Source organism: Bufo bufo, chromosome 3 (assembly GCF_905171765.1).
Source record: "Bufo bufo chromosome 3, aBufBuf1.1, whole genome shotgun sequence".
NCBI classification, from domain to species: domain Eukaryota; kingdom Metazoa; phylum Chordata; class Amphibia; order Anura; family Bufonidae; genus Bufo; species Bufo bufo.
The window spans coordinates 94,662,406-94,689,183 of NC_053391.1; the positions used below are offsets into that span (position 1 = coordinate 94,662,406).

A 26,778-nucleotide genomic window follows, 5' to 3' on the forward strand; every position below is an offset into this window, starting at 1 on the left:
ACCAGGACTTTAATAGCGTCCTGGGTGCCATAGTAACACTGAAAGCATTTGGAAGACGGTTCCGTCTTCAAATGCTTTCAGTACACTTGCGTTTTTCCAGATCTGGCGGGCACCTCCGGCAACGGAAGTGCATGCCGGATCCCAACAACGCAAGTGTGAAAGAGGCCTAAGACGCCCATTTTATACAGTGCATGAAAATATCTGTTTTGTGCAGGAAACTTAGTTCTAGTTTAGTTTGAAGTTTTACCTGAAATTGTATCCTGAAGAAACAGATTTTTCTGTGAATTTATTATCCAAGCGAGTGAATGAATATCGCGGATGACACTCAGATTCGTCTCGGTCAAGGTTACAGTCCCATTCTATCTGAATGCCAATAACTCCACCCTGAGAAAAGTAGTAGATTTGGCCTTTCAGTTACAACATTTTTATTTTGTTGCTATGTGCTGCTGACATGGTAACATTTTCTACACTCCAATTATTATAGCCTTTGAGGAGAGAAATAACTTTACAGTATGCATAGTTCCTTAAAGGGAACCTGTCATCTGGATTTGGGGTATAGAGCACATCCGCAATACCCAGTCCCCATAGCTCTGTGTGCTTTTATTGTGTAAAAAAAACGATTTGATACATATGCAAATTAACCTGAGATGAGTCAGAGCTTGAAAATATGACTCTTCTCCGGTCACACAAGTAAGATATGACTCTTTTATGTTAATTTGCATATGTATCAAATCGTTTTTTTGACACAATAAAAGCACACAGAGCTATGGGGACTGGGTATTGCGGATGTGCTAGTGGCCATCTAGCAACCCATGTCCTCAGCTCTATACACAAAATCCCAGTGACAGGTTCCCTTTAAAAAATTCACTAGGGGACAACAAACATTTTATTAATAAAACATTGCTTCCTACCCTGCCTTCATGAAACAGATTATTGTCAATGTGCTGTTACAACGCGATTGATGTTATCCTGCAATATTCTGCTTCTTCCTAGTTTCTTCATGTACCTCCAGCTTGGAACATAATTTTGCTTTTAGTTTTTAAAATACTGTGCTTATTAATTTTCCATTATATTTGGAGTCTGTTTTAATGATCTCCAGGTTCCTTTTACAAAGCCATTGCAATGTATGTTAAAAGGGGAAGCTTATTAGTACTTCAAAACAGCGCCACTCTTTTTTATGATGGTGTCTGGTATTGCAACTCAGCCTCATTGTAACAATATCTGCTCCAGAAGCCAGGCAAAGAGGTAGGAGTTGGCATAGCGATAGCTTTTTTTCTGACTATTCTCCTGCCTTTTGTTATTGTGCTGTTTGTCTCTCTTGGTTTTGATTTGGCTTGTCTCTGTTGTGGATTCTGATTTTGATTTGGCTTTGTGTTTTTTTTCCCTACAGTTCTTACCCTGCTCACTCCACCTGCTAGCAGCAACCCGGGAAACACAAGATAGGGTTCTTTATCACTCGCAGGGACCGCTCGGGGTTAACTAGTTATATTCTTGAGTGGGATTGCCCCTTTTGGGATGGCAATTCTGCTGTAGGCAGGGCTCTTGTACCTATAGGGGCGTGCAGGCCAAGTGCTGAACCTGGTAAGGCTACTTTCACACTGACACAATATGGTGCAATTGAAAACGGATCCGCCTCCCATTGACTTTCAGTGTAAGTCAAAACGGATACGTTTGCATTATCATGAACAAAAAAATAAATTATGCAAACGGCTTCGTTCTGAACAGATACAAGCATTTGCATTATCGGTGTGGATCCGTCTGTGCAGATACAAGACAGATCCGCACCTAACGCAGGTGTGAAAGTAGCCTAACTTGCATTCAGTATGGCAGTGGATGTGCCTTTGCTTAACAGGTCATAGCACTCTCACAGTTTTGTCACAACCATTGAACGTATTTTTCATTGTATAAGATGTACTTTCTCCCCCCCATTATGTACGTAAGTTCGCGCAATAGCCTGGCACTGTGCAATGTCTGGTCACAGTGCAGAGCAGCCCAGAAAAGGAGAGGTAAGTTGTTTTATTTATTTTTTGTCTGATGAAGATTGTGGGTCTGATCTGATGTCTTGTGAAGATTTGAGGGGGGGGGGGTCTAAGGAAGAGTCTGATCTGAGATCTTATGATGACTTGGGGTCTGAAGAAGATTGTGGGTCTGATCTGAGGTCTGGTGAAGATTGGGGGTCTGAAGAAGATTGGGGGTCTGATCTGAGGTCAGGTGAACATTGGGGGGTCTGAAGAAGATTGTGGGTCTGATCTGAGATATAATGAAGATTGGGGTCTGATCGGAGATTTAATGAAGATTGGAGGGGTCTGATAAAGTTTGGGGGTCTGATCTGAGGTCTGGTGAAGATTAGGGGTCTGAAGAAAATTGGGGGTCTGATCTGAGGTCTGGTAAAGATTGGGGGTCTGAAGAAGATTGGGGTCTTATCTGAGATCTAATGATGATTGGGGGTCTGATCTGAGATCTCGTGAAAATTGGGGGTCTGAAGAAGATTGGGGGTCTGATCTGAGATCTAATGAAGATTGGGAGTCTGATTTGAGGTCTGGTGAAGATTGGGGAGTCTGATCTGAGGTCTGATAAAAAAATATATTATATTTCTTATTTTCCTCCTCTAAAACCTAGGTATGTCTTATAGAGCAAAAAATATGGTACTTGAAAATTACCGTATGGTAAGGCTGCTCATTTACAGGTTACTGTTGCAGTGAAATTCTTGTTCAGTAAAACATCATATGTCTTCACACAGTTTTTCCCATCTAAATTGTTGGTGTATTTATAATCTTAAATATCCAGTATATTATAGACTCATGTGGGGCAACATTATACACTGATTAATACAGAAGACCAAAATGTAGACTCTTCATAGTAGTAAACAGACAATACAATTAACAGTTTTCTCATTGTAGAAATGCTCATTACGACATAAATCCAATTTACACATTCTCAATCCTTCATGAGAATATAAACTTATGGAACTTACTTCCATTGCCATTTCTTGAAACTTATTTCCAGACCACGAGACAATTTTTCCCAAGTAAAAGATAGGACAGTAGTGGTTCTCTTTACTATATCGACATGTCTTAAGAAATGAGTCATCTTCCGTGTTTAGAATGTTAGTTCTATGAGATACAATGCAGACAATACAGAGCAGAGTGTCACTCCACAGCTTGTGTCATATTGGTATTTCTTTTTCTATAGGAGATCTAAGTAGGTCAAAAATTCTGTGCTAATTAATTTCTTAATATATCATTATACATGTCAGAGATCCATTTCCCCTGCATAGACATTAATTTAAAGAGGTTATCTGATCAGAGACAACTACACTGATCCCTCAAGATACAATGGCCTTAGGATACAATATTTTCAACATACAATGACCTTTTCTGATCATAAGTTAAAACTAGACTCCACATACAATGTCTCAGACTCAGATCCATCCAGTCAAGGCCACTTCTCTGGTAAAATAGCTGGATTAGATGCTAGTTAGCAGCTGTTATATGTAAAGACTTGTTTTATCTCTCTTAGTTATCTGCTTATTTTTAATAAATATTAATTTTCTCTTATCTTGGATGACATTTTGGGGCTTTGGAACTGATGGTTTCAACATACAATGGTCATCCTGGAACCAATTAATATTGTAACTTGAGGGACCACTGTACTTTATAAATGTGTCTGCTCGAGCGATCAGTTAATTGCCCGGGGACCTTCTCCTGGCAATCTCAGATAACAGCTGATATTGCCAGTGCAAGTCATCAGCAGACTTATCCTTAGAGCGCAGGCGCTCTGATTCGGCGCAGGCGCTCTGAGATGAGGAGGCTCGCCTCCTCAGCACTCCCTCAGTGCGCCTGCGCCGATGACGTCTTCTATTTCGGTGATGTCATCGGCGCAGGCGCACTGAGGGAGTTCTGAGGAGACGAGCCTCCTCATCTCAGAGCGCCTGCGCCGAATCAACACAGGCGCGCGATTTTTGAAATGCCGACAGGGCTGGCCGGAGGAGGAGATCCCGGCTAGCCCTGTCAATCAACACGACGAGGGGGCGGATTTCTGCAGCAGCTACCAGCAAGTAGCCGCCCTACTTGCTGGTAGAGACCGAATTTACATATGATAAAACTTCGTTTTTTTAATAAACTGCTGGATCAAAGTAAGTATCACAATTATATTTTCATATATCGCAATATAACTAATTTAACTAGCCTCAAAAAAAAAGTCACTTTAGTGGGGTGACAGGAGCCCTTTAAAGGGATTGTCCCATCTTGACATTTTTGGGACAAGATGGGAGTGTCTGCTGAGAGTTACAGAAGCAGTGTAACTTGTTCTGCTACACTGTCTGTGCACCTCCCATGAGAGCGGAGTGCTGGCCCATTTTCACAAGCCCAGCCACCTGGGGCTAGCGCTTAGTCCCATGTCACTGCGAAAATGGAGAGATGGGACAACCGCTTTAAAAAGTTCCAAAAAGAGGTGCAGTTATACTTCAAGTAGGAGGTGGTGTACAAAAGCCGGAGTAGTATATGTAGACAGAAGTGTCATGTTTAAAGATTAAAAGGAGTTGTATCAAATAGTAGGGGGCACTCAACTACCTGGTACCAGATGGACAAATGTGATATGAGCAATAGCAAATGTTTATTCAAATAACTGGAATAAGTAGTGGTGTAATCCACTTCATCAAACATAAAAGACAGTGTAATAATATGAGAACATTCAATCACACATGATGGCGCCATGAAAAATAATAATAAATATACATGTAAAATATTAAAAATGTTAAAAAATGTCACTGGAGGCTCCTGGTAATAAATGGTGTATATAGGAGCCCGATCGTTGGAGCTCTAGGGCTCTTGTTTGGGGCAAATTAGTTTATATAGGTCCGCAATACCGTAACTATAAGAACTCCAGGTGTAGGGTATCCAGGTAACACAACAATCTCTTGTGTGAGATAATGCTGATCTCAGAAAGGGGTTGGTTGCTACAGCCTGCTTCCTATATACCGTTGCTCCGCTACAAGGCATGTGCTATGATAGGCATACGGTAACTGAAAGAAGACATTAGCGTGGGTACATATATATTAAGTACTTTACCCCTGCAGAAGGCGTCTGATCCGATTAGGTTTCACTTGGAAGATCCAGTCTGCATGCGGTCGGACGCCAAAGTGTGTATCAAGGACCTTCCGCCTTGTTCCACGTGATCCCTGGTCATGTGATCGGAGAAGATCCACGTGATCGGAGGGGAGGGTTCAGGAGGCTGGATACGCTTAGATGGTTTTGCTAGTTGGGCGCGCACCTGTTAAACTGGAAACAATGTGGTATTTATAGTATTCGTAGCCACATGTGATATGTGGGATCCCTTGGGTATGATAGCTGCTACACAGTGGTGTAACTAGAGTGTTATGGGCCCCAGTGCAAAGAAGCGGCAGATTTTCTTACGAAGGGCTCTTTCCCGTATGGCTAGTCCGCTGTGTTAATGAGGGCCAAGCCCCATTCCGGACAGCAGAGACACGGAGCAGTAACATAATTGATAATGCTCTGTGCCTCTCTGTGACCTTTTTACTACAAAATCAAAGTGAGATAAAGTTGTCACTGTGAGTTTGTAGCAAAACGATCATAGAGAGGCAAAGAGCATTATCAATCATGTCAGTGCTCCGTGTCTCTGCTGTCCGGAGCGGGGCTTGGCACTCTTTCACACAGCGGATTAGCCACACGGGATCCGCTCGTGTTAAAGAGCCGTAAGCCCAATGCATGGCTACACTAACCCAGTCCTAATAAAATCTGGTCCTACCTCATCCAGGGTGTCGCTGGCGTCAGCGTGATGTCCACTGGATCCAGAACAAGGTCCCTGTGTGACGAGGGGACATCCTCTGCGTCTGGAGGAAAGAAGGTTTGTACACAAACATAGAAGAGGATTCTTTACGGTAAGAGCAGTGAGACTATGGAACTCTCTGCCTGAGGAGGTGGTGATGGTGAGTACAATAAAGGAATTCAAGAGGGGCCTGGATGTATTTCTGGAGTGTAATAATATTACAGGATATAGCTACTAGAGAGGGGTCGTTGATCCAGGGAGTTATTCTGATTGCATGATTGGAGTCGGGAAGAAATTTTTTATTTCCCTAAAGTGGAGAAAATTGGCTTCTACCTCACAGGGTTTTTTGCCTTCCTCTGGATCAACTTGCAGGATGACAGGCCGAACTGGATGGACAAATGTCTTTTTTCGGCCTTATGTACTATGTTACTATGTTACTATGTTACTATGATAGAGAAAAAAATGAATAATCACATAAGGAAGGGATGGTGACTGCCCCTATGAAATCACCAGCAGGGGGCGCTGTGCCTGGTAGACTGAGCTATGCCAATAGGGGGCAGTAGGGGGCCTGGTAGACTGAGCTATGCCAATAGGGGGCAGTAGGGGGCCTGGTAGACTGAGCTATGCCAATGTATAGCAGGGTAATTTAGGACATTTACCCTAAGTGCTACCACACAGTACTAATGCCCACATTGTGGCCCCTCACAGTACTAATGCCCACCTTGTGGCCTTTCACAGTAATTAAGCCCACCTTGTGGTCCCTTCACAAAAGTTATGTCCTTCTTGTGGCCCCTCACAGCAGTTATGCCCACCTTTGTTCCTGTCACAGTAGTTATGCCCAGATATGTGCCCCCTAACAGTAGTTATGCCAAATATGTGCCCCCTAACAGTAGTTATGCCAAATATGTGCCCCCTCACGGTATTTATGCCAGATATGTGCCCCCTCACAGTAGTTATGCCCAGATATGTGCCCCTCACAGTGGATGTGCCCAGATATGGGCCCGCTCACAGTAGTTATGCCCAGATATGTGCCCCTCACAGTGGATATAGCCAGATATGTGCCCCCTCACAGTAATGGCCAGATATGTTCCCCCTCACAGTAGTTATGGCCAGATATGTGCCCCTCACAGTAGTTATGCCAGATTATGTGCCTCTCACAGTAGTTATGACCAGATATGTGCCCCCCTACAGTGGTTATGCCAGATTATGTGCCCCTCACATTAAATATGCCCACATATGTGCCCCTCACAGTGGTTATGCCAGATTATGTACCCCCCTCCCTCACAGTAGTTGTGCCTTCATATGTGCCCTCTCATAGTTATGCCTTTATATGTGCCCCCCCTCACAGTAGTTATGCCAGATATGTGCCCCCATACAGTGGTTATGCCAGATATGTGCCCCCCTACAGTGGTTATGCCAGATATGTTCCCCCCTACAGTGGTTATGCCAGATTATGTGCCCCTCACATTAGATATGCCCACATATGTGCCCCTCACAGTGGTTATGCCAGATTATGTGCCCCCCCTCACAGTAGTTGATATATGTGCCCCCTCATAGTTATGCCTTTATATGTGCCCCCCTCACAGTAGTTATGACAGATTAGGTGCCCCCTCAGTAGAGATGCCCACTTTTGTGCCCCCCCTTCCCCTTTGCCCCCGGTCTGCAGTGTTAGGAAAAGGAAAAAAAACACATACTTACCCTCTTCCCTGATGTTGCGCTGCCACACCCACATCGCGCTGCTGGCTGTACTGAAGGCAGTTTCCCGGGCCTTCAGAGCTCCTCCCACAGCCAGCAGCGCGATGTGCGGCCAGCAGAGGGAGCGCTAGAGCTCCTGCTTCACTGATGATCTGGAGACAGCTCGGCACTCGGCAGTGACAAGAACTGCCGGGCCGAGTGTATGTGAGTGAGTGCGCTCGTCCCCCCTCTTCCTCCTCCCGCCCCTGCGCAAACCTCCCTCACCTTGCCTCATAATATTAAACATGTAATGGAGCGCCCTGATGGGGCCCGGCATTGTCACTGTACTTCATGCCGGGCCCACATCACAGCTCTTCATTACATGTTAGTACAGCGGGCCCCCTCCCCCCGCCGGTCCCGGTCGCAGTCGCACCCCCTGCGACCGCGATCGTTACGCCCCTGCTGCTACAACCAAACGCGTTTCGGGGTCTGAACTTGCCCCTTCCTCAGTGGTCCGAGCAACGGTATATAGAAAGCAGGCTTCAGCAACCCCTTTCTGATATCGGCATTATCTCACACAAGAGATTGTTGTGTTACCTGGATACCCTACACCTGGAGTTCTTATAGTTACGGTATTGCAGACCTATATAAACTCATTTGTCCCAAACTAGAGCCCTAACGATCGGGCTCCTCTATACACCATTTATTACCAGGAGCATCCAGTGACATTTTTAACATTTTTAATATTTTACATGTATTTTTATTATTATTTTTCATGGCGCCATCATGTGTGATTGAATGTTCTCATATTATTACACTGTCTTTTATGTTTGATGAAGTGGATTTCACCACTACTTATTCCAGTTATTTGAATAAACATTTGCTATTGCTCATATCACATTTGTCCATCTGGTACCAGGTAGTTGAGTGCCCCCTACCATTTGATACAACTCCTTTTACTCTCTCTGCGACCAGGGGTAGGTCGCAAGGGGTGTGCACCACATCCAGCTGATACGAGAGGTTAGAGCCACTGTTCCATATTTTTTCTTCTTGATGTTTAAAGATGAGCCAAATTTATCAAACAATGTGCAAACTTTGATTAATTTTAGAGCAAATTACCAACGCAGAAAAACTGATGTCAAAGATTCCTCTCATAAATTCCCCCATGTTGCCTACAGACAATAAACAAATTTGCATAGACTGCTATGAGGAGCACAAATGGACACCACTTAGAAATAAAAAGGACACAACAGTCAATGCTATGAATTTTCATGCTATATCCAAACAAGTCAACTGTTAAACAAGGTGGTGGATCCACAGTGCAGTTATTAGATCAAGTAATTGCCCTTGCCGTGTGCCCCTAAAGTTAGAATTAATGAGGTTCTGCTCCTCAAGAATATATGGTTATATTGAATATATTTTTGTTAGAGATTTTTGTTTTATTGTCCACACCCTGTATAAGATAATAATTCCAGCTACTAAAGTGATAAAACATTAAATAATCCTTGTTAATGCACAAATGAATCTTTCATGGTTCTTTCTGCTATTCCCCTACAACAAACGGATGTAATATATAAACCACTTACTGACACTTACTTTGAAAAATTAAACTTTGGAAAGCGGATGGAGTTTTTAATATAAACGGTGAAGTTCTCAGCTTTTCCCAGCACTGGTATTCTGCAAATGAATAGAGAAAACATATAGGGGGTCATTTATCAAACTGGTGTAAAGTAGAACCGGCTTAGTTGCCCATAGCAACCAATCAGATTCCACCTTTCATTTTGGACAGCTCCTTTGGAAAATGAAAAGAGGATTCTGGTTGCTATGGGCAACTAAGCCAGTTCTACTTTACACCAGTTTGATAAATCTCCCCCATAGTACATACAACTAGATAAATAGTATAATACAAACATGTTCACATGGAATACATGCCTTGCAAGGTCCTAAATATCTAATGTCAGCTCAGAAACTGTGACTCAGCATGTGTGCATCCACTGTGTTACTGAGCAGATTTGACTATGGGACTACTTCTAAGGGCGTTGTCTATGTGGCACCCCAGGCCTTCACCGATGAACTCCCACTGCAGGGGGAACCACTAGGGCACTGCATCTTAAAGGAGTCTCTGTTCAGTGGCCGCTGACCCAGGTGGGTTAAGAGCCACAAGTGAATGGCACCAAGGGGACAAACAAGAACAAGCTCAATGGACAAGGCAAGATCAGGAAGAGTTTGTTCAATCTGATAAACAGGCAGCAGCCAGGGCAGGCAGCACAGGGTCAATCCAGTAAACAGGCAGAGGTCAGGAACGTGAGACCAGGACAACACAATAGCGCATCTTCTCAGGACTAGACAAGGTAAGAACCTGTTGCTCAGGCACCTTGTCATAGGAAAGCAGCCATTGACTGGGGATAGATTACGCCATTGTGCTGTACCTTTAATAGCCAGGGATATCCCACTCGCTCCCTAAGGGAGCAGAGCAGGAACTAGCTGGCAGAGAGTGGAGATGGCCAAAATAGGACTACAGCATGGGACCAGACTCTTGGTGGATATGATTGTGGGTGTTTGTAGTTACATAAACCTGGATCAGCACCCAGAGATTGAGGTTTACAATTTCCGTGTTACATTATGGCATATGCTTTGCTTAGCCATTACAACAGCTCCAACAAAAATTCAGAGTAATTAAGTATTGGAGAATCCTATTTAAAATATACATTCCTCTGTATCGTTTAAGGTGTAGGTACCCTTACCACAACCACTACACGTTAAGTGGATCTTACTTTGGCTTTTTTCTCTTCTCCAGCGGACACCAAGCAAATATTTCACATGTTCCTGTCGTGTTTATGGCGCCCGACTTCAAGCAACGTCCAGTCTTGACCCCTTAAATGAGAATTTTGTTTACTGTAAGACTTAATAATCAGTACATCAGTACATCAAAATCCAACAGGCATTAAAGTAAATTACAATAAGAAAAACAAACATAAATAAATAAATAAATAGAATAACTCCCTGAGTTTCTCATCTTGGTTCTTTAAAATCTATTCAACCATTTCTATATTCTTCAAAGTTTCCTATATGGAAAAGATATGGTGGATGACATCATTAAACTGATACCATAGGGTAAGTAACCCATGATGACAGCATCATACTTTATTATTAAAAGGGTTGTCTGGTTCCAACATAAACTGAGCAACTCCGGGAAATGCCCAAAAAATTATAAACTCAGCATTGCTCACCTATTAGTTCCAACAGCTCTGCTGCAGTTTTCCCTGCCAGGCTTTGTCAATGACTCTACTAGGTGAGTAATAATGAATTTATTATAACACCCTCCAAAGTTGCTAGTTTTTTTTGTTAATCCGACAACACCTTTCATTTAACTTATGCACCCATGGCCAATCATTGTAAACATGATGGTCACATTAGTATTACAGTATTTTTAAGGGTAACTAAATTTATATAACTTTTGACCTCATAGTAACATGTCAGGATGTAGGGATCTATAGGAAATATGTGAAGTCTGAGCACCATACTCTCGGCTCTCATTGGACAGCTAGGCAGAGCCAATGAAAGCCAAAGGGGCGCAGCCAGGGCGGATTGGCCATAGACCTTACAGGGAAGTTTCCCGGTGGGCCGATGGCCAGGGGGCCACCTGAGCCCTCCTCACGGACAGCTAGTGGAAGTTTTTGGGGATGTATTTTGTGCTGCTGGCGGTATTTTGTGGATTGCTCTGTTAGGGTGGAATAATGTGCCACAATATGGTATTGCTGGCCCTGCCTTCCATCACTTTGGACCCAACTACAAAACAGGGTCACTTTTAGTATTTTTTCCAGGGCCACTTTAAGTTCCCAGTCCCATCCTTGGCGCAGCAATATCCCTGCCTACTCTATGGGTAGTCTGGCTATCACTGACAACTGGTTCCCATTCCTGCAACTACACAATCTCTGTGCAGCTGCAAACTGAGCAAGGATATTCAGGAACGTCCTTGCAAAGAGCCGGGACCCAGGGGCAGAGTGCAGGTAAGTATGCTTCCATTTGCAGGTCTGGCCAGGAGGGGGGTCTGCCCAATCCCCCCCCCTTCCCAAAGGTGAACAACCCCTTTAAGTAACTTTATCATTTTTTTATGTTAATGTTAAAATTGGCCTGAGCTTGTCAACTTGTGTACCCTTCAATGAACCTTTTACATTTCTTATCTTTCTCTCCATGGCCACCTCAAAGGGTTATACCCATCTCAGACATTGGTAGCATATTGCTATCTCGAGAACAGGCCCGAAAAAATGAAGGAGAGCATACTACGTAAGCACAGCATGCTCTCCATTAACTTCTTTGGGGGTTCTGAAAATACCTGAGCGAGCATGCTCAGCTATTTTCAGAAGTCCTATACAAGTGAATGCTTGCACGGCCACCTTTCTGTTCACCGCTATGGGACTATCAGATAGCCAAGCCAGAGCTTGGCTATTTTCGGAACTCCCATAGCAGGTGAATGAAGGGTGGCTGATCCATCGAGTATACAGAACCCCATCCTTCCTGTTCAAAATTGGGGCTAGAAAGGATGCCTCCTGCCCACGGTGTGGGCGAGGACCTGTATATCTAATACATATGTTTTGGGAGTGCGATGAGCTCTCGAGCTTCTGGGCGGGGGTGAAAAAAAGTATTAAAGATGCATACCAAATTGAGGTGCCGGTTAACCCTAGAGCCTGTCTACTGAGGGTGTTGAACATTGCGAGGCATGAGGTGCGTCTTGGGGTGCAATGCCTATCATTCCAAGCTTGGAAACTAATTTCTTGACACTGGATTCGTCCACAGCCTCCCTCGGTGCCTGAATTCCTTAATAGGATGAATAATATACTCCATCTTGAAAGGGGGGTGTATGTAAAGAGGAAGTGTGAAGCCAAATTTGCGGCAATATGGGATAAGTGGTTCTCAGCCGGGGGGCCTCCTCCTCCTCTCCTGGGTCTGTATAGACTTCCCTTGTGCTGGTGTCTGTGGGGCGGACCGGGCCGGACAACAGTATTTGCGTAGGAGTTGGATATGATAAGAATCAAACCGGGTTGGACTGAATTGTGATCCGGGAGCCCTGACTAAGTGATTAGGTATGGTTATGGACAGTCCCTACATACATACATGGGAGGGATATGATTTTATTGATTGTCAGATGGAAAGTTTGATGAGATCTGATACATTTATTACAAATGGCGAACCGTCTCTTTGTTAGGGGGTTGGGGGGATTGGGTTGTCATTTATACGACCTGCTATATTATTATTTGTAAAGAAGGAGTCCCTCTTTGTATAATTTTGAAAAAGCTGTTTAATAAAAACTATCGGATTTAAAAAAAAGAAAGAAAAAATATGTTTTTGTGAGCTACAATAAGACAAGTCATAAAATTATTTTAAAAAGACAAGATGACGATTTCATTATTTTCTAGGTTGATGCATCTGGTAAATATTTCTTGGAATCTTTCGCATTCCAACTGATATAAGGTTGTATTCAGACTTTATGGTTCTGCTATGGAATTTCTGTATCCTTTCTCTTCATGCTGCTCTTTATTTTGTCACATTTTCAGTTTTTCTGTTCAATTAATGAACGCAATTTGCCTCTACATATTTATGAGTTGTCTACTCTTACTAAAGTAATTTGTGCAATGAACATGAGACGCTGCCAGTACATTAGTAAATGGGATCTCATTATACCGTTGCCAGCAATGACCGTTTCACCCTCAGGGCAGTCACTGTTCTTTGTACACACTGCATCAGGGATTCCATAGCTCTGCAGGGAAAATGAAAAAAAAAATTTTTTATGAATATTTTTGAAAATGTATTTGTAGTAGTTTGCAACTTGACAACATTAAAAGGGTTAGATAAACCACAGAAATGAGTGCAAAACATACCAATAATAAGTCATAAAATATAAAGTTTATTAATAACAAATGTTAAAAATAATATTCACAGTACATGATTGTGAATAGGTGGGGACAAACAGACAGTTACACACCACCTCAAATACGGACTCTCAAACTATAACAAACTATAACAAAGTGCATATAAAGAGCAGCAAAGTTACAAACATGTCAACTCGCTAACTACTAATGCGACATAAATGGCAACATATCGATGTGAAGAGAGGTGATAAGAGGGGGATGGCGCTATTCGACGCACGTTTCGCGTGTGATCGCTCCTCCTGAGGAAGTGATCACACGCGAAACGTGCGCCGAGGAGCGCCATCACCCTCTTATCACCTCTCTTCACATCGGTCTGTTGCCATTTATGTCGCATTAGTAGTTAGCAAGTTGACATGTTTGTAACTTTGCTGCTCTTTATATGCACTGGTCGCTTTCTGGCACATCCTTATACTCGTATGCACTTAATACAGACTCGACCGCCATACCCTGTATTTGGGATTTGTCATTAACATCTCTTGAGGTCGCCATTACAGTTGCATTTTGTTATAGTTGGAGAGTCCGTATTTGAGGTGGTGTGTAACTGTCTGTTTGTCCCCACCTATTCACAATCATGTACTGTGAATATTATTTTTAACATTTGTTATTAATAAACTTTATATTTTATGACTTATTATTGGTATGTTTTGCACTCATTTCTGTGGTTTATCTAAGTATTTGGAGTGTGCCGTTTATTTGAGACCGCATGGTGATTTAAACATTAAAAGGGTTGTCCAGCCTTTAGATATTGATGACCCATCTACTGGAAGGTCATCAATATCATATCACTGGGGGTCCACCAATCAGCCGCCAGAGACCGAACAGTGGATGGAGGTGGAATCTGCACTCCGTTGTTTTCAATGGGATTCCAAGTACAGCTGTGTTTTTCTTCCTTGCAGAATTCAAATTCACATCAAGTGGGGCATCTCTTCTTGACACAGATTCCACACAGAAATTATGGCTGCTTTACAAAACTCAGATTAGCCCTTTTGAATGGGAATAATCCGTGTGAGGACCCGTGTCAATTTGAACTGGTATTCTGTGGCAGAAATCCAAGGGCCACTGTCACGAACCAGCGGGTGTGAACGGTTGCCTACCTCCTTAAAGGGCTTTGTCTAAGTGAACCCCTCGATTCTTCACAGTACCCCTGATGGTGGGGAAAGACTTTCCCGAGGGGAACACCAGGTCTCTACCTATTGAGGAGGATAGGCACAAGAGGCAGCTGGTCCAGGCGGACCAGGAGGTACAAGGGAAAGGTACCAGAAGTGCAGGCGTAGTAAGGCCGGCGGAGTCGTTACAAGGAGCAACATTGCAGGACCAAAGGATGAGGCAGAGCCATAGCCAGATAGGCGAAAGGTCAGGGCAGGTGGCACAGGTACAGGTCAGGCAATCTGGGTCAGCAACAGGAGAGTCAAGGCTAGCAGGCAGGGATCAGATGGGTAGCAGAATCTAATAACACAAATATGAGTCAGGAACACAAGTGGTTATTAGGAGCCTTAGCAGAGCACAAGGACCTTGAAGCTGAGGAATCTGGGAATGGAGCTGAGCCACTTATATATGCATAGGAGGGCTAGGATAGGAAACATGACCTAAGCCACAAAGCCCAGGAAGTGCAGCAGGAACAAACAGCAAGCATGCTGTTGCCAAGGCTGAGAGAAAACAGTGGAGTGGATCTAGAATCACCCACACAGACAGAGCCCAGGACTGCAGCGGTGAAATGGGAAGCACTGGCCGCAGATCACCGCTGAACACGGTGCTTGGGACTGCGGCGGTAAGCAGGTCACATGACCTAAGCCACAAAGCCCAGGAAGTGACGCGCGCTGTCCCTTAAGGAAGTGCAGCAGGAACAAACAACAAGCATGCTGTGGCCAGAGCTCAGAGCAAACTGTGGAGTGAATCCAGAACAACAGCACCCACACAGACAGAGCCCAGGACTGCAGTGGTGAAATGGGAAGCACCGCTGAACACAGCGCCCGGGACCGCGGCAGTAAGCAGGGGAACGGTGGCACACAGCAGCCACTGTTACAGTACCCCCCCTTATGCCCCCTCTTCTTGAGCCCACGACGAGACAGAAACTTTTTAATTAGGCTCGGAGCATAAATGTTCTCCTCTGGTTCCCAAGACCTCTCCTCAGGATGAAAGCCCTTCCAGTCCACAAGATAGTAGGTCTTCTTGCCACACTTCTTGATGTCCAGGATGTCTTTGACCTCATATGTCTCATCAGAATATTCAGATACCGGAGTTGGAGTAGAAGGAGCCATCGAGAAGCGATTAAAAACTACTGGTTTTAGCAAGGACACGTGGAAGGCATTAGGAATATGCAGAGAGAGAGGCAGACGTAACTTGTATGTCACTTTGTTGATCCTCCTCAATACTTCAAATGGTCCCAGGAATCTGGGAGCAAACTTGCAACTGGGAATCCTTAAGCGCATGTTCTTAGATGAGAGCCATACCTTATCTCCAGACAAGAACTGAGGCGGTTGACTTCTTCTCTTGTCCGCATTCGTTTTCATGTGGGTCACCGTTTTGTTGATACAGTCCTTGGTGTCACACCAAATCTTAAAAAAATCCCTAAAAGAGGAATCCGGAGGTGGTACCCCAGAAGATGTAGGAACAGGAGTTCGAGGGTGTTATCCATAAACGACAAAGACTGGAGAGGATCCAGTAGACTCACTACAGTGGTTGTCATAGGAGAATTCAGCCCAAGGTAGCAATTGTACCCAATTGTCGTGTTGGGCTGAAACAAAATGCCGGAGATAGTTCTCTAATATTTGATTGACCCACTCTACTTGCCCGTTGGTCTATGGATGGTAACCAGAAGAGAAGTCCAGCTCAATTTCGAGCAGCCGGCAAAGAGTGCTCCAGAGCTTAGAGGTAAACTGGACTCCGCGATATGAAAAAATATGCCAAGGTAGACGATGCAGACGGAATATGTGTCTCACGAACAGTTTAGCAAGTTCAGCAGCCGAGGGCAGACCAGTCAAAGGAACGAAGTCCGCCATCTTCGAGAAGCGGTCCACAATCACCCAGACCACCCAGGTAAATCCGTCAGAAGAGGACAGATCCGTAACAAAGTCCATGGATATGTGTTGCCATGGGGCATCAGGAACTGGAGGGCGTAACAGCCAGGGTGGTTTGGTCCTGGAGACTTTATTCTGAGCACAGACAGTGCAGGCAGACACATAATCACGCACATCCTTAGACAGTGTAGGCTACCAGTAGTGGCGAGACAAAAGTTCTGTGGTCTTGCGGATACCTGGGTGACCAGCCAGTTTGGAGTTTTGCCCCCAAGCTAGAATTTGGTTTCTCCTGGCAGATGCACGAATGTCCTCCTGGGAGGGATGTCTTTTTACCACGACAGGAGCCACTGTGATATAGCGAGCAGGATCTACAATGTACTGAGGCTCCTCCTGCTCGTCGGAGAAGTCAAATGACCAAGACAGAGCATCCAGTGACCTTGGTGTTCTTCTCGGCCGGCCGAAAGTGAAGCTCAAAATCAAAATGGGAGAAGAAGAGTGTCCATTTGGCTTGGTGAGGATTCAGACGCTGGGCCGTCTGCAGATATGTAAGGTTCTTGTGCTCGGTAAAGATTATCACTGGATGCTGGCCCCCCTCCAATAGATAACGCCACTCCTCCAAGGCAAATTTTATGGCCAGAAGCTCTCTGTCTCCTATACAGTAATTTCTCTCAGCAGGGGAGGAGAGCTTGGAGAAAAATCCACATGTAAACATCTTGACCTTGGAACCTTTCTGTAGTAAAACATCACCAGCTCCTATGGAGGAGGCGTCCACTTCTAAAAAGAATTGGCAGGAGACAGCGGGATGGCGCAGAACAGGTGCAGAAGCAAAGGATGTTTTTAATTGGACGAAGGCAGCCTCCGTCTCAGTAGTCCAGACTCTGGCATTCACCCCTTTCTTAGTAAGAGTGGAGATCGGAGTTGTAAGAGATGAAAAATTCGGGATGAACTGACGATAGAAATTAGCAAATCCAAGGAAGCGATGTATAGCAAGAAGACCCTGTGGGCATGGCCAGTCCATTACTGCAATCAATTTTTCAGGATCCACCTGCAACTCAGGATCCGAGATTATGTATCCGAGGAACAGTATGGTAGTTTTTTCAAAAATACGTTTCTCGAGTTTGGCATAAAGTCGATCCTCTCTCAACCACTGTAAAACCAAACGTACATGCTTCCGGTGAGTGGTCATATCTGAAGAATAGATCAGTATATCGTCCAGGTACTGTCACGGATGGTGTTGCAGAAAGCTGGAACTTATAAATAAACATCCGACTGGCTTGATCCCAAACTAAGGAGCATATGGGTGAGCCCTATAAAACCCCTAGAGCTCTCCCTGACTGCTATGCCCATGCAAAGATCTACATGGTAGACGATTGCATGCCCTCGTACCTTATACTATGTGACACCTGAAAACCCTATAATAGTGAGGGGACACGACCACCGGCTCCCTGCACTTAATACGGACGGAGTCAGGGTCACCTACAATCAAGCCAGCAAAAAAACACAAATAAAGGAAACAGACTTATCTGAGGAATCAGGAGAAGCAGCCTCCAGCAGTGAACACAATCCAGGAAGAAGTATAAACCACAAAGTGAGGCAGTATGGGAGGGGAATATAAAGGGAGACAATCAGTGCAAATAGGTGGCAGCTGGGAGAAGGAAAGGAGATGAGAAAGTGAAACCAAAACAAAGAACATCATGCAACAGGTAGAGAAGAACGTCTGCCAGATCTTCTCCAGAGCTGGCGGTGACAGGTACACTATCACGCAGACATAGAGCAGGTCCCGTAAGATATTGTTTACCAACTCCTGGAATACTGCGGGAGCATTGCACAGACCAAAGGGCATGACGAGATACTTGTGGTGTCCATCATGAGTGTTGAAAGCAGTCTTCCACTCATCGCCCTTTCGAATGCGGATAAGGTTGTATGCGCCACGCAGGTCGAATTTTGTGAAGACCTTAGTTCTCCGGATCCTGTCAAAGAGTTCTGAGATTAGCGGAAGAGGGTATCGATTCTTGACGGTGAGCTTATTCAGATCTCGATAGTCAATACAGGGTCTAAGGATCCATCTTTTTTCTGCACAAAGAAGAACCCGGCGCGGCTGTTGAAGAATATTTCCGGATAAACCCCCTCTCGAGATTCTCCTTGATGTAATCAGACATCACTTGGGTCTCAGGAAGAGAGAGTGGGTAGACTCAACCACGCGAAGGAGTGGCACCAGGCAGAAGGTCAATCGGACAATAATAAGGACGATGAGGAGGCAGGGTCTCGGCCTCTTTCTTACTTAGATATCCGCAAAACTGGTACACTGCTGCTGAAGTCCAGGCAGGTCTTCAGGTACAGTAGATGAGGAAGCAGGTCAGACCTCTGATAAGCAGGTACACTGGCAGGAAGAACCCCAACGCAGAATCTGACCGGAGTGCCAGTCCACAACTGGAGTGTGCTGATGCAGCCAGGGAAGACCAAGGATAGCCGGATTCACGGACGCTGGCAGCACATAGAAGGAGATCATCTCTGAATGCAGGACCTCTATTTGCAACTTAAGGGGCATAGTAACAGAGAACACAGGTTCAGGGAGGGGCAGTCCATTTACAGAAACCACTGACAGAGGCCTTTCTAGAAGATTGGTAGGAAGCAGGTACTGATGGACCAGAGCTTGCTGAATGAAGTTACCAGCTGACCTTGAGTCCAAGAATGCAGGCACAGACAGTGTGACTCCCTTGTGAGAGAGAGTCACTGGAACTGAAAGTTTCAGAGAGGACTTCTCCTTGTCTAGGACCACCTCTCCAACTGATCCTAACTGATCCCAACTGAAACATTGGCGTTTACCGGCTTCTGCGGACAATTACGCACAAAGTGGGCCTTGCCTCCACAATACAGACACAGGTTCTCTGCTTTGCGGCGTAGACGTTCCTGGTCAGACAATCGAAGGTGCTCTATTTGCATGGGCTCTTCAGATGTGGTGGACACTAGAGGAAGAACCGGGCTTTGGAAGGATGGAGCCAAATTAGGTGGTTTTCTGGTGCATGCGACCTCCTTAGAACGTTCTCTGAAACGCATATCTATCCTTGTGGCCAAGGTGTTCTGGTCATTCAGAGTAGACAGACGGTAGAGACCAGCTAATTCATCCTTAATCCAGTCAGAAAGGCCCTTCCAGAACACTGCCTCATTGTTTCATGCAAGTTCGGCAGCCAAGGTACGAAACTGGATGGCGTACTGACCCACATGCGAGGAACCCTGTCGTAGACGTAGTGGAGGACGTGCGGCCGGGCTCTTCAAAGACCAGCCGGAAGGTAGCCAGGAAAGTCTGCAGATTTGTGGTCTCTGGAATTCCATGTTCCCAAATAGGATTTGCCCAAGCAAGGGCCTCATTAGACAGCAGGGACACAATGAAGGCAACTTTGGACCACTCAGTAGGAAACTTCTGACACACCAGTGGCACACAAATCTGGGATGGCAGAGGAAGTTGCACACCAGTGGCACACAAATCCGTATTCACCGGTGTGGTTATTGCAGGGGTAGCAGCGACTGGCGACCCTGCAGTAGCTGGAGAAGAAATGACATCCAGAAGATGAGCAGCAACATTTTGCATGAACTGCATCAAGACATCCTGACGTTCGCTCTGACGCCTCAATTCGTGTAGAAATTCCTGAACGACAGGCTTGGGGTGACCAGCGGGTCCATGGCCTCAGCGTACTGTCAAAAAACCAGCGGGTGTGAACCCACTGTTCCACGTGTCCTACCTCCTCTAAGTGCGTTGTCTAAGTGAACCCCTAGATTCTTCACAGTACCCCTGATGGTGGGGATAGACTTTCCCGAGGGGAACACCAGGTCGCTACCTCTTGAGGAGGATAGGCACACGAGGCAGCTGGTCCAGGTGGACCAGGAGGTACCAGAAGTACAGGTGTATTCAGGCAGGCAGTCGTTACCAGGAGCAACAGTGCAGAATTGAAGGATGAGGCAGAGGCGTAGCCAGACAGGCGAAAGGTCAGGGCAGGTGGCACAGGTACAGGTCAGGCAATCCGGGTCGGCAACAGGAGAGTCAAGGCTAGCAGACAGGGATCAGATGGGTAGCAGAATCTAATAACACAAATACGAGTCAGGAACACAAGTGGTTATCAGGAGCCTTAGCAGAGCACAAGGACCTTGACGCTGAGGCATCTGGGAAGGGAGCTGAGCCACTTATATATGCACAGGAGGGCTAGGATAGGTCACATGACCTAAGCCACAAAGCCCAGGAAGTGCAGCAAGAACAAACAGCAAGCATGCTGTGGCTAGGGGTGAGAGAAAACAGTGGAGTGGATCTAGAACAACATCACCCACACAGACAGAGCCCAGGACTGCAGCGGTGAAATGGGAAGCACCGGCCACAGATCACCGCTGAACACGGAGCCCGGAACCGCAGCGGTAAGCAGGGGAGCAGCGGCGCACAGCAGCCGCTGTTACAGCCATATAGTTTCAGGCCACATACTGTAGTTGAAGGATGATTTGTCGCTGCCTGGCACTAACTGAATAGCTTCTGGGGAATTGTCCCTGACTATGCCACTGGATTATTCTGTACTGCATATCTGTCTCTTCCACATTAACGTTACTGGAACCTGGAATATCTGACTACCCTCCTGACAACTGCTTATATACTGCATAATCGTAGTTACCCATAGTGGCTGTATCCTCTGATTCCCTAGTCTGGCTCCTTATCATGACCATTATCCAGAGAATTAACCACCAAGATAGTTTGAGGCACCAAAGTCCTGGTACCAAAAGAGAACCTCGACTATGGCTGATGGGAAAATGGAGTTTGATAGGGGCGGATAGGACTCCCCCATTTCCTCTGCTGTCTGCCTCAGGGAGATCCTGGGATAACTGTCCATCTATGGGCAGTGACGTCACAGAAGCTTTTAGAGCCATCCATTTCATGGAGGCCAGTGAAGGATGTCATACAGAGGCATCCATCAGTCATAGGCAATTATGGCCTCCATTAAAAGGACATGTTAGCTGCGCTATTCCACACCATTCTTTTGATGTATACTGATGTATCCCAGCCATTTTGGCCTCTGTATGACTAATGGAGCCCTATGGACATGTTTAGCATATATGTTTTGAAGTTTCCTGATGTACATGTTAGACATAGGGCAAAAACATGATGGGAACAGGCCCATAGGTAAAAGATACCCAGAGAAAGGGCTAACATATTGGTATCATAGGGACCTCACTATAACAATAGGCCTTTCATATGTCACTGTATGGTACCTCTGTATGGCATCAATGACTGTGATAGTCTACTCTGATGAATAGCTCTGTATTGCACATCTAATGGGCCCTGGCAAGACATACTTCTGTATCAATTAGACAGAATTAAACCTCTGTATGGCTTCATCTGAAACTAGAGGCACCCAGAGGTTCAGTAGGACTAAGGAGATATTGGCTGGTATCACAAAACACCTTACTGCATGTTTATTGCATGTAGTCACATCACAGTCTCCAAAGTCTTTCTTGTTTAAAAATTGGCCATAAAAAGTAAACTTTAAACCAGCTATTGTTTTATGATGTGTTGATCCAGAAGTAGGCAAAGACACTCAATGGCTATATCTGGTAATTCACGTCAATGGGGTTGACCTGCAATACCAGACGCATCCTATGGACAACAGTGATGCCATTCCTGGAAAAAAAAAAAATCTAATCTCAAGGACTCTTTTAGATGAATTGGTATTTCTTTGTTCTTGTACATAGAGATTATGGGGGACATTTTTTAAATATGCTGGTCTTATTCTCTCTTCGTTTGGAGTCACATATCTTATAATTACTAAAAAGGCACCCGCCTCTTAATAGTTGTGGCGCATCTGTGCAGGTCCTTGAGCCAAAACAGAAATCTACACCAAGTTTCCTTTATAATAGACACCAGTCTCCTAGTATAGATTGCAATAAATGTGCGGGCCCTGCTCTAGACAGCCCTGCTCTGCCCACCTTGTGGTAAAGTGGCCAGCAGGGCTCTAACCCCCCAAAAAGTTACAACATTTTGTGCAATCATGGCGCACACCAATTTTTCTGGCATACAGGGTACTAAAAATGTCCCCCTAAGTTCCTTGATCGCCCTTTACATAACATAAATTTCCTTTTAATTTTCCTTACCTCGTGGCATTTATCTTGTCTCTGGTTAGGGGTGACAATTAAATTGGTTACTACAAAAAAGACATTCTCCCCCTGCAAAAAAAGGGAAGGATAGGAAAATCAGTGTTTGGCTTATTTATTTATTTTTTTTACAAAATTCTTTGAAAAAGAGTTACACTAACCTGAGGAGGGATGACATAATCCACTACATCCCACAGTCTTGGCCCGAGTTCAGTAGTATTTGTATAGGCAACTCCCTTTAACTTTGTTATGACAGAGCTTTGTATGGAGGTGTCTGTATCTTGATAACCTTTTTTAACCACAAACACCCACCTGTCCAATAACACAAGGAAATAAATAAATCTTTATGAAAATCTCAAGTAGTAGTGATTTTAGGGTAAATGCTTACAACTTACAGTAAAAAAACAAAACAAATGAAATTAACCCCTTCGACCCTGCCATTTTTCACCTTAAGGGACCAGGTCATTTTTAGCAAATCTGACATGTGTCACTTTATGTGGCAATAAAAAAATGCTTTTACTTATCCAGACCATTCTGAGATTGTTTTCTCGTCACATATTGTACTTCATGACAGTGGTAAATTTGAGTCAAAATATTTCATATTTATAAAAAAAATACCAAATTTACCAAAAATTTTCAAAAATTAGCAAATTTGCAAATTTCTATTTCTCTACTTTTAAAATAGATAGTAATATCTCCAAAAATAGTTATTACTTTACATTTCCCATATATCTATTTGAAAATGACATTTTATTTTATTGGGACGTTAGAAGGCTTAGAAGTTTAGAAGCAAATCTTGAAGGATAACTGTCACACTTAGACCCTAATTTCAATTTTCATATATGTAGTTACTAATAACATGATATTCCAGAATCAGTTACTATTAGACTGACTTACCCCATATTTAATAAGATTCAGCCCTTAGCAACCAGTCTGCATAAAACTGCAATTTCACTATTCAGTTAAGATGGCCGCCACTGCCCTCACCCTGAGGCTAATCCCGCCTGCCCTCACTAGCCAGTAACAATAGCCCCCCAAAAGTGTCAGTAACCAGAGCCCTCCCCCCTAAAGGGTTAAACTCCTGCAGCACAAAGGGGTCCTCTTACCACATGTTGCTTTCATTTATACACTGAGCAGATGGCAGATCTCCCTTCCCTGGTCTGCGCTGCTTCAACTCTGCATTCTCCAGCTCTGCTGAGTGAGGGAGCGTCTGCCAAGCGCAGGGACAGGGAGAAGTGCACACAGCCCAGGCACTGTTATCAGCTGCTGGGGAGGACCTGGCTTTAATCATTTACTTACAGTCCCTGGCTGTCAGTAATCTGACCTTGCACGCAGCCTGCTTCTGTGTCCTCCGTCCTTCAACAGATAGACGGACCATGCCTAGCAACCCTATTTTAAGCACAGGTAAAAGTAGGCAATACAGGGGACAAAAATGTGGAATTAAGGGGTAATTGAATACACAGTGAAAAGTTGAAATAGGGCCACCAAGGTGATATTAATCACCACAATCCCCCAAAAAAATGCGACAGTTATACTTTAACTTTAACCAGTTCAGTTATTAAGTCATTTTGTGGGGCTTACATATTAGAAACCAACTATAAATCACACCATTTTACAAACTACACCCCTCAAGCTATTCAAAACTGATTTTATAAACTTTATTAACTCTTTAGGTGTCCCACGAGAATTAAAGGAAAATGGGAATGAAATTTCAAAATTTCACTTTTTTTTAGCTGATTTAAAATTTTAATCTATTATTTCTGCAACACATCAATGGTTAACAGCAAAACAAAACTCAAAATTCATTACCTGATTCTGGAGTTTACAGAAACACCCCATATGTGCTCAAAAAATGATGTATGTGCGCGCAGCAGGGTTCAGAGTGGAAGGAGCACCATATGGCTTTTGGAGAGTGGATTTAGCTGGAATGGTAATTTGGAGCAATGTCGCATATGAAGACACCCTGAGGTGGCCCTACAGTAGAAACCCCCAAAAAGTGACCACATTTTGGAAACTACACCCCTCAAGGAATCTTTCAAGGTGTGTAGTGAGCACTTTGACCTCAACGGTGTTTTCCAGAATTAGGAAACACTTGGCAGTGAAAATGAAAAATTTAATCTTTTTCACAAAACAGTTGCTTTACACCCACATTTTTCACTTTACTAAAGGTAACAGGTCAAATTGCACCCCACATTTTGTTACCCATTTCCCCCCGAATATAGCAACACCCCATATGTGCTCAAAAAATGATGTATGGACACACAGCAGGGCTCTAGATTTAAACAGCAAAATATGGATTTTGCTGGGCTGAATTGGCAGACATTAATTTTAGGTGCCATGTCGCATTTAAAAAATTCCTGAGGTACCCAGAAATTAAAAAACCCCCAAAAAGTGACCCCATTTTGGAAAGAGCACCCCCGTACGAACATTTTAAGTGGTGGAAAGGGTACTTTTCAGCAAACAGGTGTCTCAGGCAGAAACACTTGTTAAAGGATTTCAAAGCACACATTTGTGATAAGGAAAAATTACTAGCAGACCCCAATTTTTCACTTTCACAAGGAGTTAAAGGAGAAAATGCACCCCAGTATGTGTTCCCCATTTTTTACCCATTCAGGGAACACCCCATATGTGCTTGTAGCCTGCTGTAGGGGCGCACTTCAGGAAAACAGCAAAATATGTATTTTGCTGGCAGGCTGTTTCACGGAATTCTCGTGGAGCACGACCTGCGGGGGACCCCATTGGAGTAGCGGGACAGGTCACGCATGTGCCTGTGGAATCTTCGGTTCCGACTCCTTTGCGTATTCATGCTGAGAGGAGGTTCGCAAAGGGTTACGTGGCCGAACGTATGCGCATCTTATTCGCTACGTGGGCTGCTGGCTGGGAATATATGTAGTGTCCCACTACGTAAAGGTGGGCACTACTAAGGGTTATGTTGCTCCCACCTCCTGTGGGAGATTGGTATTTTGTATTGCATTGTAATGTGTAATTCCATGTTAATTCCTGTGTACCAGGCCTGTTAGGGGTGTAGTTTCTCCTCCCAAGCTGTAGAGGGAGCTAGGGAACCCCCTAGTATATATAGTTAGGCCCAGACAGGAAAGAGTTAGTTCAGTCTAATCAAGGAGGCTAAGTAGCTCAGTCTAACCTGCCTGAGGTCCCTGAGCAAGAGAAGCTCAGAAGTTAATCCAGGGGAAGAAGTTACCTCCTGAAGATATATATAGCACCTTTAAAAGTACAGTGCAGAGCCACTTTTATCCAGCCAAATAGAAAGCTGAAGGGCAGAAGGATATTTACAGCAAGAGGATATATACCAGAGGAAGGTTTCCCTACCCAAGGATAAAGCCAGCAATAGGGCATACGGGCCTTGGTGAAAGCCAGACAGGATCTGAGGAAAGTACAGCCTGATCTGTAAGTGTTATTCCCTCTGAGTATCTTGCAAAGACTTTGCCTGCCATTTGTATAAAGCCTGCCTGTATTCAACATTATACATATGGAACTAACTGAAGACTGTATATAGTTGGACTGTTCAGTAAAAAGAAGTTCTGGTTACTGCAACTTTGTGTACCTCAATTATTCCTACAACAAATCGGTGTGCCACCGTTACCGGCACTAATTATTCATGCCAGGGGTATGAATAATTATGGGCAACACTGTACAGGCTGTCTGCACAGGGTATGTGCAGATAGGACGTATATACACAGTGGGCAGTTGGGAAGGGGTTAAGTGAAAGGTAACATTCAGCTGAGCTAGCCCTACAAAGCATTGTGACTGGTTTATCACTGAGTTCCCCTTTAAGGCCCTTATAAACCAGAAATCAAAATCAGGGAATCCTTCCGTTTGTGCAGGATTCCAGACAGACTGTATTTTATTGAATACTGGATTCTAAATACAAACGGACATATCCTACATTACACAAATGTTAGTTTTTTGGGTTGTAACCCAGGCCATGTCCTTCCTGTCTAGTAGCCTGATTTCCTTCTTTTTAAGGGGGCAGTGCACAGAAGCGACTGTACAATTAATAAAAATGTTCCTGCGGGCGCTTACAGTATCAGTAATAAAGTCATGTGGAGCATGAAACGACAGTTACTGATCTGCAGAAAGATATATCTAAAAAAGAAACAACCAACCGCATCCTATCAGTAACAGTTCTGCAGATTTTATCTAAGCCGGAACGCCCATCTTGAAAAATATTCTGAATTTATGTTGCTTTTAAAATTTCTCTTGATTATTTTTTTTATTCAATGGTT

General features: G+C 44.3%; 1 protein-coding gene across 3 annotated transcripts in view; it reads right to left on the minus strand.

The window, feature by feature from the left end:
* P2RX5 (purinergic receptor P2X 5) overlaps nucleotides 1-26,778 on the minus strand; it is a 95,851-nt gene that overhangs the window by 28,848 nt on the left and 40,225 nt on the right. For all 3 annotated transcript variants that reach the window (XM_040423350.1, XM_040423353.1, XM_040423352.1), the window contains exons 2-8: nucleotides 22,696-22,846; nucleotides 22,535-22,606; nucleotides 13,144-13,219; nucleotides 10,236-10,335; nucleotides 9,058-9,138; nucleotides 2,975-3,113; nucleotides 248-384 (exon numbers count right to left, since the gene is read on the minus strand). In XM_040423350.1, coding sequence (XP_040279284.1) covers nucleotides 248-384; nucleotides 2,975-3,113; nucleotides 9,058-9,138; nucleotides 10,236-10,335; nucleotides 13,144-13,219; nucleotides 22,535-22,606; nucleotides 22,696-22,846 — 756 coding nt within the window. The remainder of the gene's footprint in view (nucleotides 1-247; nucleotides 385-2,974; nucleotides 3,114-9,057; nucleotides 9,139-10,235; nucleotides 10,336-13,143; nucleotides 13,220-22,534; nucleotides 22,607-22,695; nucleotides 22,847-26,778) is intronic.